Source organism: Ylistrum balloti, unplaced genomic scaffold (genome assembly GCF_031769215.1).
Source record: "Ylistrum balloti isolate Yb309-2 unplaced genomic scaffold, AGI_CSIRO_Ybal_v1 Utg370806, whole genome shotgun sequence".
Lineage (NCBI taxonomy): Eukaryota > Metazoa > Mollusca > Bivalvia > Pectinida > Pectinidae > Ylistrum > Ylistrum balloti.
Genome location: NW_026782467.1, coordinates 1 through 20410, shown reverse-complemented (window position 1 = coordinate 20410; position 20410 = coordinate 1). Strand labels below are relative to the sequence as shown.

General features: G+C 33.3%; 1 protein-coding gene across 1 annotated transcript; it reads left to right on the top strand.

Moving 5' to 3' along the window:
* Positions 1–234: 234 nt before the first annotated feature.
* Positions 235–14345, top strand: LOC132558656 (carbonic anhydrase 14-like). Its single transcript, XM_060223253.1, has 8 exons — positions 235–289; positions 3245–3277; positions 7063–7236; positions 7615–7760; positions 8509–8604; positions 8997–9063; positions 9912–10075; positions 13542–14345. Exons 1-8 carry the CDS (start codon positions 235–237, stop codon positions 14196–14198), a joined length of 1392 nt encoding a protein of 463 aa, XP_060079236.1. The 3' UTR covers positions 14199–14345.
* The last annotated feature ends 6065 nt before the right edge of the window (positions 14346–20410 follow it).

The window sequence follows — 20410 nt, the reverse complement described above, 5'->3', positions numbered from 1 at the left end:
TGATGAAATTACTGAGAATCAATTAATTGTTTACCAATTTGTTAAATTGATAAAAATGAAGACTTTGTAGGTGACATCAATATATATATCTCAGAAACGGGTAACATGACAAGAGCAACTCTGTCGGATTATAGAAACCCAGAACAGGACAACAGGTAAGCCCCCCACAGACTGACTGCGTGCTCACATAGGTAGCAAGGCATTTTCACTCACTCAACAGCTGACTGCCAAAATATGCTGGAGATAACTTTTGTGTGCACTTTCCTTCTCAGCCTGATCACCTGGACAGGTAAGTTGACTTTTTACAGAAAATTCAAATATTTCTTTATTTTCTTTTATTTATTTTTTGTATTGTTTAATAGTGTACATGTTTTTTTTGTATAGACATCAATGATATTTGTCTGTGTGCCCTTGGTTTTGTGGACCTGTCATTGTAAAAGGACATTCAATTTATTGTATTAATAGGTAACATAAAATAAAAATGATTTATTCTTGTACATGTTAAATTTGTGTGGATAATTTTTCATCAAATATCATAATTCTGTCTAACAGAAAAAAAAAGAAACAAAAAATTTTACATAAAATTCTAAAATACTGTATAAATGGAAGTTATTATCTCCTTGTTCATTTATTTCATGAAAAAAACTTTACACAGATTTGATTTTGATAACTGGTAAATTCTTTTGACATATTCTACAATTAATAACTTTACTTATCATTTTGAAATTTTCATAGTTCAATAAATTTTCCCTTAAAGGGGTATTTTTCCTTTTCGGGTATTTAACTGTGCAAAACATTTGGAATAGCTTCTATCAACAAATTTTGTTCACTTAAAATGTCAGATTCTCTTCCTTTACAACATTTTCACATTTCTAAAATAATGCGAATCAAAATGTATTTCCTAATATCTTAAACCTCAAATGCACTTAATAAACTTATACTTACCTAAACTTTAAATATATTTGAGTAATGACGAACTTCACATACATTAACTTTAAGCAGGATATAAAAGTGTGGGTTTAGATAAACTGATACTGGCCATTAAAATCCATGAAAAATAGGTACTATATCTTTAAGATTCTTGTTTGATTCCTAAATACAGATCAATAAATGTATGATTCATCGTCATAGGCTCTTAAATACATTGGTAAATAAAACACAATGTAATCAGTACTACTCCTCAGATTTTTTTTAATGTTTACCAGAATTACAGCACACTTTCTTCAGTATGTCTGTAATACAAGGCATTAAGAGAGAGTCTCACCTTGTGTTGTGTTTCAGTTAATTAGTGTTTCCTTAAGGCCATCGTTGGGTCAGATATTACTTCCTTGTTACGTTTTATATTGTGTATTTTTTGTTGTAGAGTGATATGTGACACTTATATAAGATAGTTTATAATCGTACAAGGTGATACCACACCAGTCGTCTGTTAAATTATACAAGAAATATCTATACTAATGGAGGTACACTGCATCATAATCCTCCCCAACATTATACTCCCTTTCTTAATTTCATAACACGTATATCCTCGCTTTACTTGCACAAAAATGGATAGGAAATATTTCGTGCCGTAGAATGAAGCTTCTCATTCATGCATTTTCAATTTATCTTTTTTCCGTTTTTTCTTATCTATTATTTAAAAAAATTTGTTTACACTGGTGACAAATTGAACACCTATAACACCTATACCGTGAAAAGTCGCTCTGAAACAATAAAAGTAAAAAGAAGACTGAACATTTGATTGGCACCTGTGCATACATGCAGAATACAGGTAAGATAGATGTGTCCTGTTGGTACAGGCCAGATAGGACATCCATGTGACATTCTACTTAAGGAATTAGTTAATGTCTAAACATAGCACTGTCACCATTCTCCTTGTAGCTCCAACTACCATATGCACAGACTTGAGCGATAACGTGCCCTTAACTGCCATTTAAGATATATAGGCCTGAATTTATGTATGTATTATGACCATGCACATACCACTTAAATGTTAAATATCCCGAGGACTTACAATTTTGAATAACATAAGTCATCATTCAGTTGCAAGAAAGAGATTTGCCTTTTTTTAAAAACATATTTCATTTTTTTAAAATATTGAACTGAGTTTCTTAATCATGTCATGGGGTTCTTAATTATGTCAATACGGAGAATTTAATATGAATCCATGATAACATTTCATCTTACCAGAATCTTAACTTTTACTCCTAATTTTCAGGTAACATATGATTTTTTTTATTGATTTTAATTACAATATATGAATACATTATACTGTAGATAAAAGACAAGAAGAAAACACCTATGTGTTAATGAGTACAATGTAACTTAGGAAGGTCTATTTACCAACCATTAATATACTAAGATTGAGTTAACAGACTTTGTGATTTATCTTGTTAACATGACCAATATGAAAACTCGTAATCAATTTACAAGAGGTTAAATAAAACAATCTACTTTTATGACGTGTGAGATTCTAACAGCCTCCAGTCAGAATTTATGAATAAATAGTGTGAAAGTAATGTTTATGTCAGATGTCTGGGTTTATAGCTTTTGTGGTGTAAATGTATATTGTACAACACAGGATGGACACGAGATTGGTCCGAATGTTCCGTAGCCTTAGGGACCTGGGAAAGGCAAAACTAATTTATCTCATGTCCTTTTTATCTAATTTCTGTTAACTTCAGCTCGAGTGACTTTAATGACACTTTGATTGACGTGATTTTTTTCCAGAGGAGTTGTTGAAACCGTTGAGAATGATTCTGACAATGGCCGTTTCCACAAACTTAATATTAAAGTTCATCCCCTTTAATAAACAACCATCTTAATAAATTTAATTTGTTAAGATATTTTACAGACCAGCAGGATTCTCTTTATTCACATGGTGCAGAAATACATACTTTATAGTCACGAAACAGGACATCTCTATTTATGTTACATTTAACATAAATGTTTAAAAGTGAGCAGGTCTCAATGTGTGCACGTTACTTTGACATTTTTGTGGGATTGTCATCAATAATACACAGATTTTTATATTTGATATTTAAACTCCAGTAGGAGTGAAAATCCATCAATAACCTACCAGTGACGCTGAAGTCACACCCATCCTGATCTCAAAAAGCCAATATCATTTTAACAAAAGAATATATTTACATTGCGAGAAGTCCAGGTTTTCTACCTGTACATGTGAGTTGATTCATTTCTTTATGTCTTGTTATTCTGTATAATCTGTTATTGACTGTTACAGGTGCGTCAGACTGGTCCTACCATGGAAACAGAGGTAAGTATATATATATGTAGATAAAGCATGTTCTTCCACATCAATGGCTGGTCGGTAAAATCATTTTAATGTAAATACCAACTGCAATGATCCTATATATTGAGCTGTCACTACAGATGGGATGTATAAACAAACTTTGTTTGAGTATATATAAAGAATGAAAATTTGAAGTTCCTAATCCACCAAATTTGTATTAAACTCACTGGAGTGTCTTTTCATCCTCTATACAGAAAACTGTTATAAGATGTTATATTTTGTTCAGTGTAAATAGTTACAGATGTAATATAAGGTGTTATATTTTGTTCAGTGTAAATAGTTACAGATGTGGTATAAGGTGTTATATTTTGTTCAGTGTAAATAGTTACAGATGTGGTTTAAGGTGTTATATTTTGTTCAGTGTAAATAGTTACAGATGTAATATAAGGTGTTATATTTTGTTCAGTGTAAATAGTTACAGATGTAATATAAGGTGTTATATTTTGTTCAGTTTAAATAGTTACAGATGTGGTATAAGGTGTTATATTTTGTTCAGTGTAAATAGTTACAGATGTGGTATAAGGTGTTATATTTTGTTCAGTGTAAATAGTTACAGATGTGGTATAAGATGTTATATTTTGTTCAGTGTAAATAGTTACAGATGTGGTATAAGGTGTTATATTTTGTTCAGTGTAAATAGTTACAGATGTGGTATAAGGTGTTATATTTTGTTCAGTTTAAATAGTTACAGATGTAGTATAAGGTGTTATATTTTGTTCAGTGTAAATAGTTACAGATGTGAATGGGACCTCTATATATTTATTGATATTTCTCTATAAAATCACACAAAAATTAGTCATACACATTAACTGGTGCAAAATCATTCAACACTTAGTCTCTGTATTTATAGTAACACACTCTAAAATAAGTCACGCAAAAGAAACCAAACTATGTAGGCATGATCAATCTAGCATTGAAAGCATCAAATTGTGAATGAGGACCAATTGGATATGTTGGCTATGTATTGTCGTACAGAAGTGAACCTACTTCACATGTTATAGCCTCTATAGGGGTCTATGTAATGCTACCTTTCAAATAAAACATTTCAAATATTACAATTTTTACATGTCATTTACTCAACTGATGATAGAAACAGGAATCTTTATAAATCACCGGTGCAACAAAAGATTAATGAAATCTCCAAATCAAATTTGATTTTCAAGTATCTGTCTAAACAGCTACTTTCAAACTTGATTACGAAGTTCTGATCACAGTAAAATTATTTCATTTAGATATATAGCCTGTTAATGGTACTCAACAGTGCAGGTTTAAATAGACTCCGATGAATGCTACTTTATCAAAGACTGTTGCACATATTTTCTTGATAATTGGAAAAGAAGTCAGAAATGGTGTGATTCTCCCGTAGATTGATCTGACAGAAAAACCCAAAAGGTCCCTGACCTATACAAATCCTCACAGAAAGATTTATTCAGTTGCAGCCTTAGAGTTTTTTATGATCTTGTTTTAAATTGTTTGTAAATAGATAGCTTAAGGACACAGAGAGATGAAGTTCAGATACAAGCTCTTATTGTTACAGAATAAAAATCTTCAAAGTCTTGTTGTTGACAGAGTATCAACTTCGTCTTGTTAGATGTACCTGGAGATGTTAAACACAAGAATAACATGTAATTATATACCTCACATGTTGACACTGTTCCAGTTCATCAGGATAGAACAAATTTGTACTTTAAGAGAAATTAAGTATTACAGGAAGCTTCGTGTAGACTTCACCCAAACTTTAACATGACATAATTAATTAATTAACAATAAAATGTCGGTGAAATTCAGAATCTGAAACGTGTTAAAATGACCATACATAGATATAAATATATATATATATATTCCAGCTTTGGTTATGACAGCTTAAAGTCTTCAAGAGAAAGCAACACTGAGCTAAATGGAAAACTTAATCTAACCCAATTGATTAACAATGACTAATTTACAATAAAATCTTGTTTATATCAATATATACATCACACTTGTATATATAAGTTTTCATGAGAACATCCACCAACCCCCATCCCCTAAGTGAACACTACCTTGTGATACATATTGGTGTCACACCCCAGTAAACACAGCTACCCTGTGATACATATTGGTGTCACACCACAGTGAACACAGCTACCCTGTGATACCTATTGGTGTCATATCCTAGTGAAAACAGATACCATGTGATACATATTGGTGTTACACCCCAGTGAACACAGCTGCCCTGTGATACATATTGGTGTCACACCCTAGTGAACACAGCTACCCTGTGATACCACTGTTGGTGTTACACCCTAGTGAACTCAACTACCCTATGATACTTATTGGTGTCAAACCCTAGTGAACACAGCTAATCTGTGATACATATTGGTGTCACAACCCAGTAAACACAACTACCCTGTGATACCACTGTTGGTGTCACATTCCAGTGAAGACAACAGTTCTATGATACCTTATTCCTTGAATAAAAAAAGGGGGGGGGGTGGGGGGTGGGGGGTGGGAATGAGGATTGTATGATCAGAAAATTCTTGGAAGACTGCAACCTACACTTAAAATATGCTTGTAATACATTTACACACCATGCATAAGACAAGTGGTGTTTGGATTTCTGATTCACAAGCAAACTCCATATGAAAATTTTGATAAAATACTAACTTAAATTACCATCACCTTTTGAATATTATGCTTGGATTACCAATTATAAACATGAGATTATCCATAGATTTTTAATATAGCTTCATTTCTTCAATCCTGTTTATTTCTAGGGGTCTCTGTGGTTGTGTTCCAATAGGAAAATCCTCAGTTAGATCCTTAAAACTCAGGAATGTTGATAAGTTACTATCTGTGACAAACCATTATAAAATTCCTCCAAAGTCCCGGTAGCCAGGGTCAAGCAGTCAGTTGTTTGTGCCAAATCAAACAAATCAGACTATGGTCTAGATTTCTGGACTTGAAGAACTGTAGCTGTTATATTGGATCAGAGATAAAGTTCATTTCATAACTGATGGTGTTATACCTGGACCAGATCTAGTTCACTGAATTACCAGTAGTACTTTATCACTTTTTTAATTTTTAATTAATTGTTAATTTTACAAATTCAGTAAAACTTTCTATTAAAAATTACAATATGTCAAATGAAATTTTATACTATGCATAATGCATTGTATATCTAGATAAAGTAATCAAATAAAGGAAATCTTTCATGGATTCATTTAAGTCAAAGCCAACTATTTAATATTAAGATAACAATAGGACGAAAGCTGTAGATTTAAACTTTGATTGTGAAATCTAATATGTATTATGGATTACCTCCCCTTAGAGCATGTTACCTAACTTCATTGCAGTGACAAACCACAGGTAGAGAGATGCTAGACAGATATGTCTGGCTGTCTACCTCAACACGTACTGTCTGTCTGACAATGACATAGTACATAACTCAAGCAAAGTATTCTCACAGTCATCTTAACTTTGAAAAAAACTCAACCTAGTTTTTGATATGTAATGCTGAAAAAATAACAAATATCTCTAGATGTCAACTAATTCAAAATTTTCTGTTGGTTGCCAAATTGTATATATGTCAATCAGAAAAACACTTATCTAGGGAAAAGGTAGGATTCCACATAGTTATACAGCGGTATGTGCACAGGAGTCTATTCAGGTAATTAATTAGTGTCAGATTTCAAAATTCATTTGAATGGGGACATATTAATAAAGTGACATTTTTGTACTAATTGACCTTGATGTTCTTGTGTGACTTTCAGGGACACATGAATGGGACAAGCTGTTCCCTGGAGCATGCGCGGGGAAACACCAGTCACCCATCAACATTATAACTAGGAAAACTACCTACAATGACAAACTCAGTGATTTCGCTCTGTTTCACGACCCACCGAAAGACGGGTCAAAGTTCAACATACTTAACAATGGACATGCTGGTTAGTATTAGGCAATAGGCCCAACCTACATCAAATGGAGTTTCAGTATAAAAATTTGTTGTCCTGTAATAAGCACATCGCCCTTGAATTTACAGATAATGTAATGGTTGCTTGGGCTTGTATAGAAATCTGATAACCAACATTAAAGCTGTATAGGTATATGCTACATAATACTTATTACTAATTATAAGTAAATATTTTATCAAACCCTTAAAAGAGAATATGCCATTGTCAGAAACATAAATCCTTCAAAAGTCTAACATTAAAGTAAGTTTTATTTAAAACAGATTGCATAATAAAGCCCATTTATATAAGCTAAGCTTCCAGGAACCTGACCTCTATCCTTCACCTGTTGATATCTGTTGTCTCTGTTATCAGTACAGGTAAACCTGTTTGGGCCATTCTTTGTGGCTAACGGTGGCCTCCCATCCATCTATACCACGGCCCAATTCCACTTCCACTGGGGCCATGCAAACCACCATGGATCCGAGCATTACATCAATGGTCGCGCCAGTCCTATAGAGGTATATATGTGTAGGATTCGTTGTTTGTGTATTTCTGATTATATATGTCTATAATACTATGTCTGCATAACTTTTGTTAAATCCATAAGAAATAAATAGAAAAGTGCTGGGATCCAACAATCATATATGTTGTCTATTTGTTTTCCTTCAACTTTGGTAAATCTGTTGTTCCAGTTCAATAACAATTACTATAACTTTAGTATGCAAAAACAGTACCAGTACCCATGTTTTTAGCACAAAAAACAAAAAATTCAAATATCCTGCTCTTACTATAGCCCAGTGAGCTGTTATAACAGAGAGAGAGAGAGAGAGAGAGAGAGAGAGAGAGAGAGAGAGAGAGAGAGAGAGAGAGAGAGAGAGAGAGAGAGAGAGAGAGAGAGAGAGAGAGAGAGAGAGAGAGAGAGAGAGAGAGAGAGAGAGAGAGAGAGAGAGAGAGAGAGAGAGAGAGAGAGAGAGAGAGAGAGAGAGAGAGAGAGAGAGAGAGAGAGAGAGAGAGAGAGACAGAGACAGAGAGAGAGAGAGAGAGAGACAGAGAGAGACAGAGAGACAGAGAGAGAGACAGAGAGAGAGAGACAAAGAGAGAGTGATCTCCCTTCCTCGTTCCTTATGGTGCTCACTGGCAGCTGATTCTCTACAACACAGTCCTGTTCAACCTCTGTCAGCCATTTAGATCATTAGAACCTTTGATACACTCACTGTCAGAACATTTATTATCTCAGAGGTACAAGAGTTGTCTTTCTTGCCACAGCTACACATAGTGAACTATGATTCCGAGACCTATGATACTATTGCTGATGCTATGGTGAAGCACCAGGGGTTAGCAGTATTAGGAGTTATGTTTGAGGTAAGTTCTTTTCTTTTTATATTTTTTCTCATCCAAGAGAATGACCTATATAATCCCCTTTCTTTCCTAAGCCCCTACCAACAAAACTCAAATGTTGACCATCATTGGTCCTCTTTCCCACATTTCTTCAGGGTTGTAATATGGTTAGTGTCTTAAATATTCCAGGTCAATCAAAATTTATTGCAACATTTCATAAGGTACACATAATATTTCAGATAAAACAAAAAAGCTGCTCTACAAAATTCTCCCAATATCAGCCAGCTTACTAAATGTGAAGTTCTTTCTGACATATCTGACTAAATGCAGCACCAATCACAATGATTGACCCATCATAGTGAAAGTCTCTGTCATATAATGTCAGACTGACCTAATATTAATTTTATTTCCTACAGATTAGTGAGCGAGACAACCCAGCCCTCACACCAATCATTGATGCCTTGGATATGATCCAGGATCCAGGTATATAACGGGAAACACCATCAGATAAAGGAATATTGACACAATACTTATACAATCCATACTTACCAACCGAAACTTACACAATAGGGATATATTGACAGGAAACTTACACGATAGGGATATATTGACAGGAAACTTACACAATAGGGATATATTGACAGGAAACTTACACAATAGAGGTATATTGACAGGAAACTAACACAATAGGGATATATTGACAGGAAACTTACACAATAGGGATATATTGACAGGAAACTTACACAATAGAGGTATATTGACAGGAAACTAACACAATAGGGATATATTGACAGGAAACTTACACAATAGGGATATATTGACAGGAAACTTACACAATAGGGATATATTGACAGGTAACTAACACAATAGGGATATATTGACAGGAAACTAACACAATAGGGATATATTGACAGGAAACTAACACAATAGGGATATATTGACAGGAAACTAACACAATAGGGAGATATTGACAGGAAACTTACAAAATAGGGACATATTGACACCATGCTTAATACTCAATGGGAAATTATTGAAACAATATTTAGATAATTACAATTATTGCTGCATTATTGATAAAAAAAACTTCCACAAAGTTCAATTATAGTGATCAATTCCTCATATTTCAACTTTCACTCATTTTTCAATCTGCTCTGTAAACAGGGTGAATGTTTAAGAGAAGCTTCAGTTTTATATTTTGGGCTGTACATAAGGGGGAATTAAACATTGGTAAAAAAAGTGAAGGTGAAAGAGAGCCTGTTTAAATATTTCCCTGTGTGCTGTAGATGTTTACAGTCAAATTTAGAATGAAGTATATTTACTTTTTATTTAAGATATCAATATGGAGGTAGAGATTCCAGCCACAAGATTGCGTGATTTCTTGCCAGAAGACACCAGTAAATATTATCGTTACAATGGGTCTCTGACCACACCGGGCTGCTTCGAAAGTGTCATCTGGACAATATTTGAAGATAAACAGACCATTTCGTTTAAACAGGTAAGCAAAATTTCATTTAGAAGCAGTTCTATAAACATAATCTCATTAAGACATGTAAAAATTGAATTGTCAAAGAAAGGTAAGTAGGACATAATCACATTTACACAGGTAAGTAGTTATACAGACATAATCACATTTACACAGATAAGTAGTTTTTATTCTCTAGCTAGTTCTTATTCTCTAGCTAGTTCTTATTCTCTAGCTAGTTCTTATGCTCCTAGCTAGTTCTTACTCTCTAGCTAGTTCTTATTCTCCTAGCTAGTTCTTATTCTCTAGCTAGTATCTTATTCTCCTAGCTAGTGCTTATTCTCCTAGCTAGTTCTTATTCTCCTAGCTAGTGCTTATTCTCCTAGCTAGTTCTTATTCTCCTAGCTAGTTTTTATTCTCCTAGCTAGTTTCTTATTCTCCTAGCTAGTTCTCATTCCCCTAGCTAGTTCTTATTCTCTAGCTAGTTCTTATTCTCCTAGCTAGTTCTTACTCTCTAGCTAGTTCTTATTCTCTAGCTAGTTCTTATTCTCCTAGCTAGTTCTTATTCTCCTAGCTAGTTCTTATTCTCTAGCTAGTATCTTATTCTCCTAGCTAGTTCTTACTCTCCTAGCTAGTGCTTATTCTCCTAGCTAGTTCTTATTCTCCTAGCTAGTTCTTATTCTCTAGCTAGTATCTTATTCTCCTAGCTAGTTCTTATTCTCCTAGCTAGTTCTTATTCTCTAGCTAGTTCTTATGCTCCTAGCTAGTTCTTATTCTCTAGCTAGTTCTTATTCTCTAGCTAGTTCTTATTCTCCTAGCTAGTGCTTATTCTCCTAGCTAGTTCTTATTCTCCTAGCTAGTTCTTATTCTCCTAGCTAGTTCTTATTCTCTAGCTAGTTCTTATTCTCTAGCTAGTTCTTATTCTCCTAGCTAGTTCTTATTCTCTAGCTAGTTCTTATTCTCCTAGCTAGTGCTTATTCTCCTAGCTAGTTCTTATTCTCCTAGCTAGTGCTTATTCTCCTAGCTAGTTCTTATTCTCCTAGCTAGTGCTTATTCTCCTAGCTAGTTCTTATTCTCCTAGCTAGTTCTTATTCTCCTAGCTAGTGCTTATTCTCCTAGCTAGTGCTTATTCTCCTAGCTAGTTCTTATTCTCCTAGCTAGTGCTTATTCTCCTAGCTAGTTCTTATTCTCCTAGCTAGTGCTTATTCTCCTAGCTAGTTCTTATTCTCCTAGCTAGTGCTTATTCTCCTAGCTAGTTCTTATTCTCTAGCTAGTTCTTATTCTCCTAGCTAGTTCTTATTCTCTAGCTAGTGCTTATTCTCCTAGCTAGTTCTTATTCTCTAGCTAGTTCTTATTCTCCTAGCTAGTTCTTATTCTCTAGCTAGTTCTTATTCTCCTAGCTAGTTCTTATTCTCCTAGCTAGTGCTTATTCTCCTAGCTAGTTCTTATTCTCTAGCTAGTTCTTATTCTCCTAGCTAGTTCTTATTCTCTAGCTAGTGCTTATTCTCCTAGCTAGTTCTTATTCTCTAGCTAGTGCTTATTCTCCTAGCTAGTTCTTATTCTCTAGCTAGTTCTTATTCTCTAGCTAGTGCTTATTCTCCTAGCTAGTTCTTATTCTCTAGCTAGTGCTTATTCTCCTAGCTAGTTCTTATTCTCTAGCTAGTTCTTATTCTCCTAGCTAGTTCTTATTCTCTAGCTAGTGCTTATTCTCCTAGCTAGTTCTTATTCTCTAGCTAGTGCTTATTCTCCTAGCTAGTTCTTATTCTCTAGCTAGTTCTTATTCTCCTAGCTAGTTCTTATTCTCTAGCTAGTGCTTATTCTCCTAGCTAGTTCTTATTCTCTAGCTAGTGCTTATTCTCCTAGCTAGTTCTTATTCTCTAGCTAGTTCTTATTCTCCTTGCTAGTTCTTATTCTCCTAGCTAGTGCTTATTCTCCTAGCTAGTTCTTATTCTCTAGCTAGTTCTTATTCTCTAGCTAGTGCTTATTCTCCTAGCTAGTTCTTATTCTCTAGCTAGTGCTTATTCTCCTAGCTAGTGCTTATTCTCCTAGCTAGTTCTTATTCTCCTAGCTAGTGCTTATTCTCTAGCTAGTGCTTATTCTCCTAGCTAGTTCTTATTCTCCTAGCTAGTGCTTATTCTCTAGCTAGTTCTTATTCTCTAGCTAGTTCTTATTCTCTAGCTACTTCTTATTCTCTAGCTAGTTCTTATTCTCTAGCTAGTGCTTATTCTCTAGCTAGTTCTTATTCTCCTAGCTAGTTCTTATTCTCCTAGCTAGTTCTTATTCTCTAGCTAGTTCTTATTCTCTAGCTAGTTCTTATTCTCTAGCTAGTTCTTATTGTTCTTATTCTCTAGCTAGTTCTTATTCTCTAGCTAGTGCTTATTCTCCTAGCTAGTTCTTATTCTCTAGCTAGTTCTTATTCTCCTAGCTAGTTCTTATTCTCTAGCTAGTTCTTATTCTCCTAGCTAGTTCTTATTCTCCTAGCTAGTTCTTATTCTCTAGCAAGTTCTTATTCTCCTAGCTAGTGTTTATTCTCCTAGCTAGTTGTTATTCTCCTAGCTAGTTCTTATTCTCCTAGCTAGTGCTTATTCTCCTAGCTAGTTCTTATTCTCCTAGCTAGTTCTTATTTTCTAGCTAGTTCTCATTCTCCTAGCTAGTTCTCATTCTCCTAGCTAGTTCTTATTCTCTAGCTAGTTCTTATTCTCCTAGCTAGTTCTTATTCTCCTAGCTAGTTCTCATTCTCTAGCTAGTTCTCATTCTCCTAGCTAGTTCTCATTCTCCTAGCTAGTGCTTATTCTCCAAGCTAGTTCTTATTCTCCTAGCTAGTGCTTATTCTCCTAGCTAGTTCTTATTCTCCTAGCTATTTCTCATTCTCCTAGCTAGTTCTCATTCTCCTAGCTAGTGCTTATTCTCCAAGCTAGTTCTTATTCTCCTAGCTAGTGCTTATTCTCCTAGCTAGTTCTCATTCTCTAGCTAGTTCTCATTCTCCTAGCTAGTTCTCATTCTCCTAGCTAGTGCTTATTCTCCAAGCTAGTTCTTATTCTCTAGTTAGTTCTTATTCTCCTAGCTAGTTCTTATTCTCCTAGCTAGTTCTTATGCTCCTAGCTAGTTCTTATTCTCCTAGCTAGTTCTTATTCTCCTAGCTAGTTCTTATTCTCTAGCTAGTTCTTATTCTCCTAGCTAGTTCTTATTCTCTAGCTAGTTCTTATTCTCTAGCTAGTTTTTATTCTCCTAGCTAGTTCTTATTCTCCTAGCTAGTTCTCATTCTCTAGCTAGTTCTCATTCCCCTAGCTAGTTCTCATTCTCCTAGCTAGTGCTTATTCTCCTAGCTAGTGCTTATTCTCCTAGCTAGTTCTTATTCTCCTAGCCATCACATTTTTATTCATCTATAGCTAGCATATTCTTTAAGAAATGAGTTCCTAGCAGTCAAAATTAATAATTACAGGCTATTCACATAATTTTATTATGGAATTCAATATGTAAATCTTGATATTAATTTCAGCTCTCAAAGTTTAGAAATTTGTTGGAAAAGAAACACAGGAAGCATGGTGGTCATTCTCGTAGAAGCCGAAGACATATGAAGCGAGGCTCAGCGGCAGCTCTTGATGAGGCTGGAATCAAAGGCAACATTGCAGAGGAGCTGGAACTAGAGGCAGCACTGAAACGTGAATTAGCAACTCACACTGATGAACCACATCACCAGGATCCAGTTGGTCATGCAAACATTGGAGAAACACCAACCAAATTTCAGTTATATGATGAAGAAGTTCCTAAAGAGGCTCAGACTGATACAGAGATGAAACCAACTACTGAAGACCATGAGGATCATGATGAGGAAGCTACCCCCGCGCCAAAACCAAACCATCATCATCATCCAGACCATCACCATGGAAATAGTGCTGGTACAGAGATTGAGGTGGAAGAAGTAGAAATGATACAGGAATACCTTGTAAACAACTTTAGGCCAGTTCAGCCCCTAAACGGTCGTATTATTCAACGCAGTTTTGAATTTGAAGATGTCAGAGTTCGCCAAATTCATGGATCCACTCGATCTCGAAATTACAACAGTTATGAAGTACACAATGCTGGAAACCCATTACACATATCACATGTAGTCATTCTTGTGTCAGCCATATTGTCCGTTATCATGTATCTATAAATGCGTACAGAAATGTGTGAATACATCCTCTAACTATACAACCCTAGAAGACTATAGTGGACCTTTATACAGCTGTGTTGACTGTAGCAGGAAATATATCATCATACTTTGCAGCTACCACATCCATCATCATCCATGTCAAGTTCTTTTATACATTTGAAGGAAATAATTGTTTTATTTTAAAAATTGTATCAATACCTGATGTCTGCAATTATATAATTATCCTCGTCCAAAGGGTTATGATTACCTATCTGTAATTTGATCATGGATAACTGTGGCTAATACATAAATAGTCAGAACCCTTTGGACTAAAATGATCCATGTCAAGTTTTCTCATAATGTACCAATAGATAGAAACCTGTTTACTTCTATAATCAGTGAGGATGGGAGTGAAAGGATAAAGAACAGATATATATACATGTATATATTTTGTTTATATGTGTCAGCTAGTGTTTAATGTATCATGTAAGCATATTTTTTACATTGAAGGAATATAAACACTTTAATGCTATGGTAGTACAATACTCGCAGGGGTGTGACACAATATATTAACAGGTCTGTATAATACATATACAAACCATGGGGTGGGATATTTAATAAAAGGTGACAAGTCCCTGTGATTGGACTGACATGCATTGTGAATACTGACACAGTGATGTTACAGTTAAGTGTAAATATTTATAATTGGTAGTTTCATTATTTGATATTCAGCATAGTGAATAATATAGATAAGTTGAAGAGCCTAACCTTACATAATTAGCAATTGTGGCGGAGAAAGCTTGTCAACAAAGAATTTAATTAGCAATATAAAGGAATGTTTATTTCTTAAGTTATACATTAAGAAGGGATTATTTTAACATGACTTTTAAATTTAGCCAGCTAAAAAGAAATTTGAGAATTAAAGTTTTATTAGTCTCCAATGAAGTTAAAATGATTTCATTGTCATTGTGATCACGTAACCAAGACTTTGTGAAAATAAAAAAGAATCTACTGAGCTATTATGTTGAAATCTTTCATTTTCATCACGACAAATTGCAAACCTAATAATGACACAACTGTAATATTAAACAGCTACCAGTGTCTGACTTACACAGTGTGAGACCTCATTAACAGCATAGAAACAGAATTTTTGTATGTAAAACAGGGACCATGACAGTAATCAAATTGTGAACTTTTATATCTAATTAGCAATACCATGTGTCCATTGAGACACAAAATAGTATCAACATCACCATGGAACCTCTGCTGTATCATTACACATAAAAGTAGACCTACACTTCCTACACATTATCTTTTGTGGTTTTCTTTTATAAAATATAATGTATCATGATGTTTTCATAAGCTAACCACTTTAATTAACATACAGAAACCAGAGTACTCAGAATAAACTAACATGTAACACAATCACAGAATTGTTGAACATCTGATTGGAGGACTGATAAATCTCAATCAGCTGTTTCATAATTAGTGTACATTAAGTTATAGTGTTCTAATGAGTCTACCACTTTTTGAGTTGATTAACAAATGAAGTTTCAGCACTACCTTGAGATGATTCTCTAGGTGAATTAACATAAGGGAGGTAACTCCCATTGTTACTCAGGATAAGTTAATAGAATTCCACAAGCTGGTAGGTATATATTTATCAGTATCATTCTTTCTTTATCTGAAAATTAAAATTTATGTAAATATGAATCTTATAATAACAAATAAATAAACCAACTTACACATATTTACATACTTAAATTCAATATCTATTTATCTATCTATTTATTCCTTGTTCTATTTAACAAGCTGAATTCAGCAGGTGAGACAAAATAGGAAAGTGAGTAAAATGGAATAACATTAAGTGAATGTAAAGAGAAGAAGGGGGATGGGATAGGGGTATAGAGATCAATTTAAAAGTAGTGGTGGTGGTGGTGGTGGTGGTGGGGGGGGGGGGGGGGGGGGGGGGGGAGTCAATTGATAACGTTACACCACATCACATTCTCAGGTCATCACTTTTACAACAAATTTATAACAGTACAAGGTCATCATTAAAATAAACAGCTGACAACTGAAATATACAAACCATGCAGCAAAACATAGAAAGAAATGAAATCAACAGCATCATCTGTTACAAGGACACATGACTTAATGATATTAACGCCAGACAAACAATAACATATACATAAATTTGCTGGTAACACTTATGGAAATGGTTTGAGATTCAGTGACCCTGAGGATGATCAATTCAGTGCATCCATAAGATGTCTGTTTAAGTCAGACAAAAGATGTCACAGATATCATATAAATATTTCCAAGTGTCATCAGAAAGAAGATTTAGTTATAGTGTGATGTGAACCAGGGACGCCAATCTCAACAGCATGGCTGGCTTCCTCTCACCTCTGTAAAGATAACCTCCAGGCAAATGTCTTTCAGTATCTGTTTTACCACGGGTTCTTGAATTCATATGTTTGGAACCATTGAGTTCTATAATGGTCATACTGTGTAAGATTTAGCAAAGTAACAAATATAAGATAAAACTACAAGACTCTGACAAGGGTAACATTATGTAGTCTAGCTTTACCAGACCAAATAAAGACATCTACGTATTCTCTACCAACCATACCTGTTTGACTCATGTCAGAAATTCAAACTTAACCAAAATCACATAAAGTTTCCTTCTACAGATTAACTTAGCCTTTAATAAAAAAAAAAGGAAATAATTTGTCAAGTTATACAGCATGGATGACCTTTTCTCTCAACAACCGACTCTAAAATCAGTCATGCCAGACAAATTCATATCCCATCACTGTAAGCTAGGCTGAGTTGTTTTCAACCATCATGCAAATGGAGACTTTGGATTTAGCCACATTCATTGATAGGTATATCTTAATAGAACTGATTCTCGTATACATTGATTCTGTATACACATTGATAGGTATATCTTAATAGAACTGATTCTGTGTTCACATTGATTCTGTATACACATGGATAGGTATATCTTAATAGAACTGATTCTGTGTTCACATTGATTCTGTATACACATTGATAGGTATATCTTAATAGAACTGATTCTGTATACACATTGATAGGTATATCTTAATAGAACTGATTCTGTATACACATTGATAGGTATATCTTAATAGAACTGATTCTGTATACACATTGATATCTTAATAGAACTGATTCTGTATACACATTGTAGGTATATCTTAATAGAACTGATATACACATCTTAATAGAACTGATTCTGTATACACATTGATAGGTATATCTTAATAGAACTGACTTAATAGAACTGATTCTGTATACACATTGATAGGTATATCTTAATAGCACTGATTCTGTATACACATTGATAGGTATATCTTAATAGAACTGATTGTATACACATGTAGGTATACATTGATAGGTATATCTTAATAGAACTGATTCTGTATACACATTGATATCTTAATAGAACTGATTCTGTATAGGTATATCTTAATAGAACTGATTCTGTATACACATTGATGATATCACATAATAGTATATCTTAATAGAACATATATCTTAATAGATGATTCTGTATACACATTGATATGTATACACATTGATAGGTATATCTTAATAGAACTGATTCTGTATACACATTGATAGGTATATCTTAATAGAACTGATTCTGTATACACATTGATTCTGTATACACATTGATAGGTATATCTTAATAGAACTGATATACACATTGATAGGTATATCTTAATAGCACTGATTCTGTGTACACATTGATAGGTATATCTTAATAGAATTGATTCTGTATACACATTGATGTGCATATCCTAATAGAACTGATTCTGTATACACATTGATTCTGTATACACATTGATAGGCATATCTTAATAGAACTGATTCTGTATACACATTGATAGGTATATCTTAATAGAACTGATTCTGTATACACATTGATAGGTATATCTTAATAGAACTGATTCTGTATACACATTGATAGGTATATCTTAATAGAACTCTGTATACACATTGATAGGTATATCTTAATAGAACTGATTCTGTATACACATTGATAGGTATATCTTAATAGAACTGATTCTGTATACACATTGATAGGTATATCTTAATAGAACTGATTCTGTATACACATTGATTCTGTATACACATTGATAGGTATATCTTAATAGAACTGATTCTGTATACACAATGATAGGTATATCTTAATAGAACTGATTCTGTATACACATTGATTCTGTATACACATTGATAGGTATATCTTAATAGAACTGATTCTGTGTACACATGGATAGGTATATCTTAATAGCACTGATTCTGTTTACACATTGAGAGGTATATCTTAATAGAACTGATTCTGTATACACATTGATAGGTATATCTTAATAAAACTGATTCTGTATACACATTGATAGGTATATCTTAATAGCACTGATTCTGTATACACATTGATAGGTATATCTTAATAGAACTGATTCTGTATACACATTGATAGGTATATCTTAATAGAACTGATTCTGTATACACATTGATAGGTATATCTTAATAGAACTGATTCTGTATACACATTGATAGGTATATCTTAATAGAACTGATTCTGTATACACAATGATAGGTATATCTTAATAGAACTGATTCTGTATACATAGGTATATCTTAATAGATTGATTCTGTATATATCTTAATAGAACTGATTCTGTATACACATTGATAGGTATATCTTAATTAATAGGTATATCTTGATAGAACATGTGTATACACATTGATAGTTATATCTTAATAGAACTGATTCTGTATACACATTGATAGGTATATCTTAATAGAACTGATTCTGTATACACATTGATAGGTATATCTTAATAGAACTGATTCTGTATACACATTGATATCTTAATAGAACTGATTCTGTATACACATTGATAGGTATATCTTAATAGAACTGATTCTGTATACACATTGATTCTGTATACACATTGATAGGTATATCTTAATAGAACAGATTCTGTATACACATTGATTCTGTATACACATTGATAGGTATATCTTAATAGAACTGATTCTGTATACACATTGATAGGTATATCTTAATAGAATTCTGTATACACATTGATAGGTATATCTTAATAGAACTGATTCTGTATACACATTGATAGGTATATCTTAATAGGTATATCTTAATAGAACTGATTCTGTATACACATTGATAGGTATATCTTAATAGTATATACATACACATTGATAGGTATATCTTAATAGAACTGATTCTGTATACACATTGATAGGTATATCTTAATAGAACTGATTCTGTATACACATTGATAGGTATATCTTAATAGAACTGATTCTGTATACACATTGATAGGTATATCTTAATAGAACTGATTCTGTATACACATTGATTCTGTATACACATTGATAGGTATATCTTAATAGAACTGATTCTGTATACACATTGATAGGTATATCTTAATAGAACTGATTCTGTATACACATTGATAGGTATATCTTAATAGCATTCTGTATACACATTGATAGGTATATCTTAATAGAACTGATTCTGTATACACATTGATAGGTATATCTAAATAGAACTGATTCTGTATACACATTGATAGGTATATCTTAATAGAACAGATTCTGTATACACATTGATAGGTATATCTTAATAGAACTGATTCTGTATACACATTGATAGGTATATCTGGTATATCTTAATAGAACTGATTCTGTATACACATTGATAGGTATATCTGTATACACATTGATAGGTATACTGATTCTGTATACACATTGATAGGTATATCTTAATAGCACTGATTCTGTGTACACATTGATAGGTATATCTTAATAGATAGATTCTGATTCACATGTATACACATTGATAGGTATATCTTAATAGAACTGATTCTGTATACACATTGATAGGTATATCTTAATAGAACTAATTCTGTATACACATTGATAGGTATATCTTAATAGAACTAATTCTGTATACACATTGATAGGTATATCTTAACAGAACTGATTCTGTATACACATTGATAGGTATATCTTAATAGAACTGATTCTGTATACACATTGATAGGTATATCCTAATAGAACTGATTCTGTATACACATTGATAGGTATATCTTAATAGAACTGATTCTGTATACACATTGATAGGTATATCTTAATGAAACTGATTCTGTATACACATTGATAGGTATATCTTAATAGAACTGATT